Source organism: Orbicella faveolata, unplaced genomic scaffold, assembly GCF_042242905.1.
Source record: "Orbicella faveolata isolate gen_17 unplaced genomic scaffold, um_ofav_v1 contig_24, whole genome shotgun sequence".
Classification (NCBI taxonomy): domain Eukaryota; kingdom Metazoa; phylum Cnidaria; class Anthozoa; order Scleractinia; family Merulinidae; genus Orbicella; species Orbicella faveolata.
The window spans coordinates 16,316,781-16,328,299 of NW_028301552.1; the positions used below are offsets into that span (position 1 = coordinate 16,316,781).

At 37.7% G+C, this 11,519-nt stretch overlaps 1 protein-coding gene across 1 annotated transcript; it reads right to left on the reverse strand.

The window, feature by feature from the left end:
• Window positions 1-3,461: 3,461 nt before the first annotated feature.
• On the reverse strand, window positions 3,462-11,311 carry LOC110065950 (uncharacterized). The gene is made up of 5 exons (XM_089292575.1): window positions 10,959-11,311; window positions 10,395-10,544; window positions 9,191-9,307; window positions 8,429-8,806; window positions 3,462-5,420 (listed from the first exon to the last, which is right to left on the reverse strand). Exons 1-5 carry the CDS (start codon window positions 11,284-11,286, stop codon window positions 4,780-4,782), a joined length of 1,614 nt encoding a protein of 537 aa, XP_089148701.1. The 5' UTR covers window positions 11,287-11,311; the 3' UTR covers window positions 3,462-4,779.
• Window positions 11,312-11,519: the final 208 nt, after the last annotated feature.

An 11,519-nucleotide genomic window follows, 5' to 3' on the forward strand; every position in this document is an offset into this window, starting at 1 on the left:
TTTGAAGTATTCTGTGAACTTCGTCGAAAAAAATAGCGGGCAATTTTTTATCAGTGTTTCTTCAATACATCATTCAAAACCAAATTCTCTTTATCTAAATGATTGCTATACCTGTTTACTTTCACTTAATTATTGTCCCTTTTGATGGTTTCAGGCAACATTTAAAAATTATTTAGGGGTATCACGCAGACTGAAAAAAATAGGGCGATTGGACAATTGTATATGAAAAGAAGATGGAATATTCATTGAACTAAATTGAACTGAACAGCCTTGATGTTCGAGATTGGTGATACCATAACACAACAAATATAACAACAACAACAACTTTTTATTATGACTCGCATATTTACAATTTTACAGAAATATTTACGCAATAAGTTAAAAAAGCTTGACAGTAGCAACAGCGCGAACCCGCAGGTAGCCTGGGCTAATCTAGGCGGGCCACATCTATATTTATGTTAGACCATTAATACATAAATAAGATTGTTACGCAACTACTTATATAAGGATTTACAAAACCGTTTAATACAAGTACATTTACATATTTTGATTGACACTAGGAGCTATGATTTACTAGAGATAAACTAAACTATGAGTTGAAATTAATCAGGAACTAAATTTAAGAACTTGAGTCAGGGTGTCGACTTCAACATAATCATCCCTATCTGAAAGAGTCTCAAATAAAAATCTATGAATTTTTTTCTTAAAGATTGGTTTAGATAAATCTCTCCAATCTGGAGAAATTTGATTCCATAATATCGCTCCAGTTCTCGAAAAAGGGTGTTTGAAAATGTCCGACTTAACTTCTCTGTGAAGATAATACCACGCCTATGGTGTGTTATGCAGTTGATGTAATTTTGGGAGCAAGAAGGGGGAATATAATTTACAGTCTAAGCACCGTTTATTTCCATGGTAAGACCTACCTACATAATCCTGACCAATAACAGAGCTTGACATAAACTCTTTTCCAAACCGGATTTAAAAAACATTGGCTTTGTGCTTTAGTGTAGAAGGAAAACATTTTGACGACGGGGGTTTTCGGAAATGATGACGCATGCGTTTAGCTCTAAATCTCAAGGGTGCACTCAAGGTTTTCTGCGGCGATTGATGGTTGCGTTTTCAAAACATCTGATGCATTTTTGAAGTGCAAAGGCCATTTTTAAATTTCTGAAGTATAGGGAGAATGGGGCCTTAGTTTGTAAGAGTTGTTTGGAGATCCATTACCAGTATAGGTCAGAAAACAAATGGTTAATCCAGTGATTGCGGTCCAACCACGGACATGAAGAAAATTAGGCTTGATCCCTATCTTCGGTAAGGGTAGGACAAAAGTTAGTGGGACCAAGAAATTAAATATCATAACAAAAAACAAGTGTAATGTATCTCGAGGGGTAGGAGGCAGCACAAGCTTGATCTAGAAAAACAACTCGAGCACGTTATCATGACGGGACTTGAGCCAGAGACATACTCAGCCTTATTAACTATTTTCCCTGTCTATGGAAAGTAGAAACAATCACAAAACTTTGTCCATTCTGTAAAGTATTGCATGGGCACTTTTCTGTGGATACTCGAAAATTAAGGCCTCTAAAACAACGAGCAGCTCAATCTTATTCGGAAAAGTTCCTAAAATCCAGAAGATATTTATCCAGACTATTAATTCGAAGGGGGAGGTGGAGAAGGCAAAAGGAGACAAGATCGGGCGATAAGAGAATGTTAAGGTGACTTATGTTGTAGCTAAAAGTCTCTAATGGAAAAACGAAATAAACACTCTAGGATAAGCAGCAGTCCCTAGTGGAAAGAAACTTGTCAGATTTAAAGATGACTTTCAGGCTTACAAACCGTCTTTGCAACACATTTTCTCTATCTAAGGACACTGAATAAAGAAAGGTTTGGCCAGAAGGTCATTCTTTCCGATTACAATATCGCAATTTGTATGTTTGTCATGTCAAAGGGTCCTCCATGGGAAAGCTTTATACCCTTAAAAATGCGTCTTGGATCAACACCATAACCAGGGAATGTAGAGAGGACAATACATAGGCGTGTGTACGAGCTGTGAAATATCTCTTCCAGTGTTGAATTCGATATCTCACGGGTGAGATGTCTCGGATGTAGTTCCGTGTGAATTTTACAAGTGGTGAATTTCCAGTAAAACACTCATTTCTACATGTATATCAATCATTTATCAATGCGAGCTAACAATTACACAATTTTTTATTCATCATTGATCAATGTGTATAAACACCTCCGTGTCAAGAAATAAATTAAATGTCAAGAAAACAAACCACCTGAGAAAAGGAACAAATGACTTAATAACAAATGGTAAAGATGAAGGTCAAAGCAATGTGGGTTTTTGTATTTAGAATTTTTGGTTTCCTAGTCCCTTCGTCTTCGCCTAGAGGATATTATAGCCTGTTGTCTTTGGTGAGAATCCTTGAATGGACTAGTAGTATGTCACCCTCATAAAAGTTTCGGTTTCGGTAGGAAAGTTTCCTTCCCTCACTGAAATCAAATTACCATCATCAGAAAAATCGCCAACAACTAAAGCAAAGATGTTAGGTTTTGTATCTCCATACAACACTAAATAAAATTTCATCAATAATCAGATAAAAAAAGGTGACAACGCAGGCTCTTGGGTAGTAAGCACAAATGGCTCAATCATTGTCTTAGGACATTGAATGCTGCAGAACTCAACTGATTAAACATGCATCTCCACAAACATGTACATCAGGAGTCAGCATCTCAGACTTATCCTTAATCCTAGGATAGTGTATGCTGCAGAACTGAACTGAAGTTATCTGTGAGAAGACGGCACTCTGAAACACATACATTCAGGAGCCAACACGACCCACATATCCCTTGGTAATATATGAAATTACACATTGAAAAGTTTTTCAAGCACACATGGTAAGAATAAAGTCCAAAAAAAAAAAAATGGATCGTTGTTACAGGCCATCTCATAAAATTTGTCCTAAGGGCAAACACTCTGGATTTCAATGCATGCAACAGAAGCAAGCAAGTATCAGCTCACAAAACTCCTTAAGATCGGCACTACTAACCAGCTTTTCCAATTCAATGGCCAGCTGTATGAACAAATCGACGGTGTGGCCATGGGTTCACTCCTTGGCCCTCTCTAATGGCCAATGTCTTCCTCTGTGATCTTGAAGACAAGCTTACTCGCAATCGTGTGATGCCCACATTATACAAGAGATATGTTGATGATACCTTGGCCAGAATGCCCAGCAATGATGCTGCAGTTTATTTTTCCACTACTCTTAATAGCTTCCACCCCACCTTCCCCGTCTTCTACGATGGAACTTCCTGTTGACAACAACATCTTCTTTATCGGCAGTGGAATAATCAACAACCAAACAAAGATCGAATCACTAGTATATATAGTGTTGCAGCCGCATTTAATTCTTTGTTATTTTTTCTGTTTGTGCGTGCATTCTTTCGCAATCATCGCATTCTTTTTGTTTATCTCGCTTTCACGTTATCGATATTCTGTTAGGTTTTTTCGCATAATTTTGCTTTGTTTCAGTCCCCTTTTGTATGCGTCTTTCTAGTTTATTTGTGCATTTTCATCGCGACGCTACCGTCATCTCGTTTCATTTACCGCCCTGCCGTTTTTCCTTTTTACGTGTACCTTAGCTTCCTAGTCATACAATGTTTGTAAGTATCATCTACCTTCAGCTCTTTATTTCTGTTTCTTTTATTGTATTCGTCTATAACTTTGTTTGTAGCAACCGCTCCCTTTTCATCGCTTTCTTCGCACTCTATTGTTAAATTGAACATTTCGTATTATCGATTAAAGCCAAGTAGCGCGTCGAACGTTGACTACAATATATAGAAAGCCAACAAACACAAAAAGTGTCACTGTTGCATATATCATAATGTAACTTACAATACTAACTTCATATACCAAAGTATTATTATCTACTGAACAATTTCTTTACTGAAAATTTTTGTAATTACATATTTTACAGCTACGGGAATTTATGTCGGTATTAAACTTTGCAGTAAAGTAGTTATAATTATTATTAAAGCTAGAAAACCAAACCCATTAAGTTGGAAAATTTAAAACAGTATGAAAGAAAACAACAGTATATGACTGCATGGCTTTATAATTTTAAAGATCGTTGTGATAATTATAATAAATAGAATGAAACCTATGTTGGGGTGTGTCAACAATAATAAAAGAGTCAAACTGGTACATTAGAGACAATTTTACAAGACAGTAAACAAGTTAACAAGGAAGAAAATTCTAAACTAAGGGCCCAATCTTGTATTCGAGAAATGTACATGTAGATGAAATATATCAGGATTAATTATTAGAGATATTATTTTTGTGTGTATGTAAAACATTTTTACAAGCTGGTAATATCTATATAAATGATTAATTGCATGTTCACTGAAGGCCTTACCTTGTGAGTGTACATGTAACTAGAGTTGTTATTTTCTTGACAAGTATTAATTGCATATTGTAAATGATTAATGATATATCTTGTACTATCAATCAGAAGTTGGTCTCTTTGGCACAAGAGATTAAGGCTGTTGAAAGCTGAACTCTCTAGACTAGCCGTTTTGTACTAGAGATCGGATGTGACATTGCGTGACAAGCCGAACATTCTAGATAAGTCGTTTTGTATTGTTTTGTAACCCGGATGTGACATTGCACGAATTGTTGCACCCCCCTATAGGGGTTGTAGAAACATGTGCTCGAAGAATAAATATGGAGTCCAAACAAAGGCCTAGTTGGTAACTGAAACATTGTTAATCGATCAGCTATTTGTAACACACAATACTTGCATCTTCCTTGTGCCCACAGTTGTTCGATCCCCAATTGTTATGAGGACAGTCAAGCAAGGAGGCCTCTCCTCCCTGACACTGAACATCATCTAGCCAGATACGATCAGAACCCTCACCATATGCTGCACAGCAAGGAGCTGATAAGGCGCCAGAGTACCCAAGCTGACGGCAAAGCACACTGGGATCGCTAATATGCCAGTAATCATCACAAACTGTACCCCAAGTCTCATTGTAGTAAACCTCAACACGGCCATGGCTAGCCCCTCCATCAACTAAGCGAACTGAAGACATTCCATAAGAACACTGGACACTGGCATCATTGCTATGAGTGCAGTTATTGTTTCCCCATCCATCATGACTGCATTCAGCAAGAAAAGATTCGCTCCCTGTGCATGCTACACCAGCCATCCATATGGGTCCAGTTCCTTCGCCATAAGAAGCACCTCCATATGCCTGGGTAGCCTGTGGGAAACCCAGTTGCTTGCATACTATGTCTGCATCATTAATATCCCAACCATCACTACATATTGTGCCCCATTGGTTGCTGTGAAATATTTCCACCCTACCAGTCAATGGCGTGTCACTATCCATGAGACGAATGGTGCCATTGGTAACACCTGGTGACCAGAACAATAGAATGGTAATCAACGTAGTAGGGGAATATGAAGTGTAAATACACAGTAACACATATCTGATCATGACGAGACCAAAAGAACTGTAAAAACAAGAAATAGAATAGGGAATACTTCCCATTCATGTTTAGTGAACTTAAGATTTCAAAAGTACATGTTTTGTTGTACTCTGAACCACGTTATATGCTGTAACTGGACTCTGTCTTAATCTTTGATGGCAGGTTTGGTTGCTGTCCCACAAGAATTTGTAATTTTCTCAGAAAAGGGGTGAAGTTAAATAGATTGTTCCTGCTTATTTTCAGACTCAGTCCAAAGTGAGGTCAAATGATTTCACCCTTTGGAATTTAACTACCACTTAATTTCTATTTACTTGTAATCATAATTTTTGTGGTCCAGATAACTGGTGTGAGAATTTACAAGTAGATCAAGAAATGATACTCAAACCCCCATTTCCCCAAATTTCTGCTCTTTTGACACTCTCTTCTGAAAGTTAAAAGTTAAATACAAATTATGAAAGCTCTGTAAGAAGTGAAATGTTTTATTTTGGTGGCAAAAAATTTAACGGTGATCTTTACTTCCTAGTTATTTCTCATTTCCACTCTCCTCAGAGTTCATTGAGATGTGTCATGTTTGAGGTGAAAGGGAAAGCCTGGATTTTAAACTGCCGTTTTAGTAGCTTTTTCGACAAATGTTGACATCGCTGATGATGAGAGCAGGATGGCAATAGAGTCCTAAAGTGTGACGTCACAAAAGAATAAATTTGAGAAATTATGGGATTTAGCGTCATTTTCGAATAGAGCGTCCTTAAAAAAGGGTCCTTGCCAAAAATTACCTCTTAATTGTAATTCCCAGCCGAAATATAAAGGATGAAAATTTGGTACTGCCCCATATAAATCCCTCTAATTTTGAGTCAGTTCTAAACTGAAGGAAATTTTGAAGGGTTTGTATGGGATGCTATCAAACTTTGATCCCTTATATCTCTATCGGGAATTGCAATTCAGAGCTTATTTTTGGGATGAGGGCATCTTTTAGGATCCTCAGTAAGAATATGACATCATATCCCATAATTTCAAAAATTCTATTTTTGTGACGTCATCACTTTAGGACTCTTTGGATATTCTCTTTAAGCCTCGGGTCGAAGCAACGGAACAGATGACACAAAACTGGACATTTTGCAATCCAAGAATCAACGAGAGCACAAAATCACGTCTAACGTGACATGTATGCAGTAGGTATTTCTTGTTTGCATTCTATTTTACGCCTGAAAACATCAGTGTAGGGAACTTAAGCGATGAATCTTCTGCCGCATTTTTTTTGATATTGTGAGAATGCCACAAAATGTAGCTCTGAAAATATATGAAAGAAATGTCTCAAGTGCTTCTTTTCGGCAAATTTATACTGGAAATTGATAGGAAAATACTTAGGTAGATATTTCTTGTTGATTTCGAGTTAGGTCAAGACAGAAAAATGGCTTTTGCGTTTTAGTGGATATTCATAAAATGGCCAAAAGTCATAAAGTCCCATGTACCAGTGAACAGTATGCCAGCACAGAAAAAATATTGAAGTCTCCAAACATTTTATGGCTGTTTTGAGAACTTTAGTGATTGTTCTCACTATCTATGGTAGAATAATGTGTATTTGCTGTTGCCCAGTGCAGATATTTGCCATCAATTAAAGGCTAATCAGAACACCACGAAATATGCACCTTACTTAAGATGGAGCCAGGGAGAGAAATCAAATTGTCTAGTTCAAATGAATATCTGCTTCGAGACTGATAATAGGGGAACATGATCCAGTGGATTTTATTTTCACACGGCCTTTCTTGTTGCAGAAATACTAAATCAAAGACAGCTAACTTGAAGGGAATAAAATATTTTGACATTTGTGCCAAGTTTGAGCGAAATTGGTGATTTGAGCTGTATCACCTCCTGCCTGGTGTTCTCATGGACACTCTCTTAAGGACGTTTGCACTAATATAAATCTTCGAATTAGTGCCTGGGGCATTTATTTCAAATTTAGGAGTGTGTTGGCCTATGCGTTGGCCGACGCATCCGTAGGATCAGATTTTTTTACCTTTTCCGTTTAAGCTAAGCTAAAATGTGATCTAGCTCTGTAAACAGTAGAATATACCACTTGCCATTGTACAATTACGCTAAGTAATAGTACTGCCCATAAAGGGTAGTGGGAGGCGCGGTGGCCTCATGGTTAGTGCGCTCGTCTCTGGATCGAGTGGTCCGGGTTCAAGCCCTGGCCGGGGACATTGTGTTGTGTTCTTAGGCAAGACACTTTTTTACTCTCACAGTGCCTCTCTCCACCCAGGTGAAAAATGGGTACCGGCGAACTTAATGCTGGGGGTAACCCTGCGATGGACTAGCATCCCATCCAGGGGGGAGTAGAAATACTCCTAGTCGCTTCATGCTACAGAAACCGGGATAAGCTCCGGCCTGATGGGCCACTTGGCTCGCATGCAGACTTATAAAGGGTAGTGATGTTGCACGTAGAGGGTATGATGATGTGCTGATTTTACCAATTGGATACCCAGTGAAAAGCTGCCACAGTTTCATCCAGTCCTTTGTTGGAGGAAGCATAAATACCGTGCCCCAAATTGGCTCAACCAAGAATTGGTTTATTTGTCCAGCTTGAGGGTTCAAGGATAAGTCTGACATCCACCGTACAATTTGATTTTTCCTATCTCAGTGACATACCTTTTCTTCATTAAAAGTTAGAAATTGTGAATATTGTGAACTTTCACTTTTGTGCATAATTTCCCAGGTAAAGATAAGTTCAAATAACAAAGCTACAATGTCTTGCTGTTAACCACGAGCAGCTCCTTTTAATCAACATACGTTAACCCTTAGGGGCAACCGCCTGCAAAGCCCATAATTTGGCTTGGACATAACTACGGAACACACGTGTAGAAAAAACAATTTGGGTGTTCGTGGGGGGTGGGGGAGGACAACAAAATAAACAAAAAACATAAGAATATGTCTTACCTCTGTAACTTGCTCTAAACCCACGGCGTCTTACTGAAGCATTAGATGTAAATCTGATATGAAGTTTGTTTGATGAGCTTGTTATAGGGGAAGGCAAAGATGTACCACTGAAAGGGCCAAGCAGAGGAGATGAAGACGAACCACCATCGTACACATACAAGTAATCCGCATCCAGTTCAGTGTTGAATGTAAAGAAAGTAAGTTCCACCTGTGTACTTGAAGTTAAATTCCACTGACAATCCATATCATTGTCATAATAGTAGTTGGTGTTGGAGTTGTAGTCATAGTCACTGTTATTGGTTGATAAAATTATTCCACTTGAGCTAGTTTGTTCTAGCAATAAATTGGCACAGGTGCTTGTAACTGTCACCAGTGGTTCTGTCAAATGTTAAACAATTATTGGATGAGGTTTTCTGTGGTGTCTGGTGTCGAAAGTTATCGTGGGCAAGGTAAGGGTTATCAGCCAAAGTCAAAAATCTACTAAAACCTTTATTGAACCTTTGTTTCATCATACATTGTTCCAAAGAAAGTATGAATGTGCTGAATACTCCATTGTGAGTTTAGCCTCAAAACACAAAGACTTCATTTGCTGCTATATTTGTGGAAAAGGATCAACACACCTCCTCCTTCTCCCTTGTGACCTTTAAGATTGTTTAGTATTATGCTACGTGCTCTCTCTGTTCATTGTTTAACAGGTTAAATGATGAATACTTTCAGTTAACCTTACAGAACACTACAATTCGGGAAATCGTTGATCCTTACCAGTGCATCCATTTCCAGTAAAACCAGCTTTACACTGACAACAGTAGGACCCTGGAGTATTTTCACAGACAGCATTGGCACCACATACATCAATAGAGGCGCTGCATTCGTCGATGTCTGAGAAATCCAACAATAACAACAAGATGGTAATGCTTGCAATACCATAAACATCAAAGGCTCCTTAAGCCAACTCGTGATATTAATATTTCATATTATAAAGGTGGTCAAAAAGATTTTAAGGAGTTTGTATGTTGTGTGACACAACATACATTTTACAGCAATCATATATTCACGAATAATCATTAACATTATTTACGTGGAACACTTATTAAGGTCATCAATCAATCGGCAGTTGGTACTTTCATTGTATCTGTGAGTTCTTCATGAATAATTCCTCACTTGTTGGATGTCCAAGTGGTAAGATTTCAGATGCAGTAGTCTGAATTTCGTGTGCTTGAATCCTGTTGAGGTAATTTTTTTCTCCCGAACTACTAACAGATGGCTTGTGTTGATATAGGTATTATAAAATAAACGTAATTCAAGTTAACTCGTAGAACAAAAACACTTTTCGCACTTGAAACCCTTCAGCATGATTTTTGGTAATGCTCCAGTTAAAAGGTGCCAAAGCTATCGATGGATCAAATTACATTGTATTCACCATCTTTGCTGTATACCAAATAGTCTTGTTTTATCTACGAGCACTTCTTCAACTTTAAGGTGGAAAGATCAGTTCATCGCTGTAGCAGCCATTGCAGTCACAATGTTCTTCATGAATAATTTGTAAAGGTTTAGAGTTTATTGATCAACCGACTCCTTTGTGCTACAACTCCTTCTAGCTATGCTATCACTCATTAAATAAGTACAATGGTGAATCTACTTATACTCAATTGTTTGGCAAGAGGGGTGAAGAAAACCAGGAAATCCAGCTATTGACCTACTTTGATAGTGAAAAGCTGTTTCGAATAGGATGAGAATGTATCACTAACATATGACACGCTTTAAAACATGGATCAACATGCAATTAGTTTGGTTAAGCTCCTTGAGACTGTAGTAAATTTGTGTGTATGTTGAATGCAGGGCTATTTACCTTATCAATGAATTTAGAAAATCTGGGATAAGTGAGTCTTACTTTTTCTCGACCCTGTTTCTTCCAAGATTAAAACTTCCTGTGCCATTTAGTCAATACACGCATCACTTGACTCACCTTCTGTGTCCATGTCACAGTAAGCAAGTACACTTGCTTGAGGGTTGATAGAATCAAACCAGTATTTGCCACTGACTGCTTCTACTCCTTCGCTCGCTTTGATTTCTTTACATGATTCAGCAGGTAACTCGGGGATAGAACCAAGAGCAACTGGTGGGAGATAAGCTGTCAGTTAGGCTTATTTCCACAAATAAATAAGATAAGCCATCACACAAGTGTATTTGTCTGTTTCATAGCCATTATTTGGCTCAATTTAGTAGCAAAGTTTAATTAGAGGAGATAACACTTTTGAAAAGGAATTTTCATATTCCTTTCAGGCTATTCAGAATGGAAATTCATATGTTATTTGCAGCTGTTTCAAGTTATTCAGGGTTACATGACATCAAACCACGGCCAAAAAAGTGATTGCATCAGGAAAACTTGAAATGGAACACATTCTTCCAGAATTATGTCGCACCACAAAAATTTAGTGTCTGCGACAATTTATGGAGTGACAAAATTTACTGTTATTCCTATGTCTGAAGTTCTTGGTTTGTGCATATTTCACGTAGTCCATAAATTTACCTCTTTTCTTATGACGTCTATAATAAAACCTGTCAGAGTCACCCACAAAATCTTCAGGTCTTGCTTCCTTTGTGCGGTTGCTCAGCTCACACATTTCTTGGGAAATAACATAATTAAAGCTTTGGCATCTGATGTCATTGTTGCAGGCCTTTATACAGTCAAATGCAGGTGCAGCCCAGTTTGTTGTCGTGATTTTCTTAAACACATGTTGTTTCAGCATCATTCCATAGATGGAAGTTTCAGTTGCACATTGTTGAGCAGGTACTCCATAAAACATCAGACAGAGTGTCATCAAAGATGTGATATGAATTGTCTCTGTACCAGCCATTTTACAAAATTCTTTAACGACAGGAGTCCTTCAAAAAGATATCGATAATTAGCATTAATTATATATCATTAAAGTTACATATCAGTATGGTCGATCACTGCCATAAGCGCTTTGTCTAGTGACTAAAAGAAAACGGTTACCACATTTATAAGGAGTTTATAAACTAGGGAGGTCACTGTAAATAATATATTTTTTGTCTTAAACAACATTGTCCTGCAAGAACAAAAAATGTC

Coding starts and splice junctions, on each gene's coding strand:
- LOC110065950 (XM_089292575.1), bottom strand. CDS start 11,286: ATGGCTGGTACAGAGACAATTCATATCACATCTTTGATGACACTCTGT. Junction 10,545..10,958: donor TAGACGTCATAAGAAAAGAG/GTAAATTTATGG, acceptor ATCTCCCACCAG/TTGCTCTTGGTTCTATCCCC. Junction 5,421..8,428: donor GTTTAGAGCAAGTTACAGAG/GTAAGACATATT, acceptor TCTGGTCACCAG/GTGTTACCAATGGCACCATT.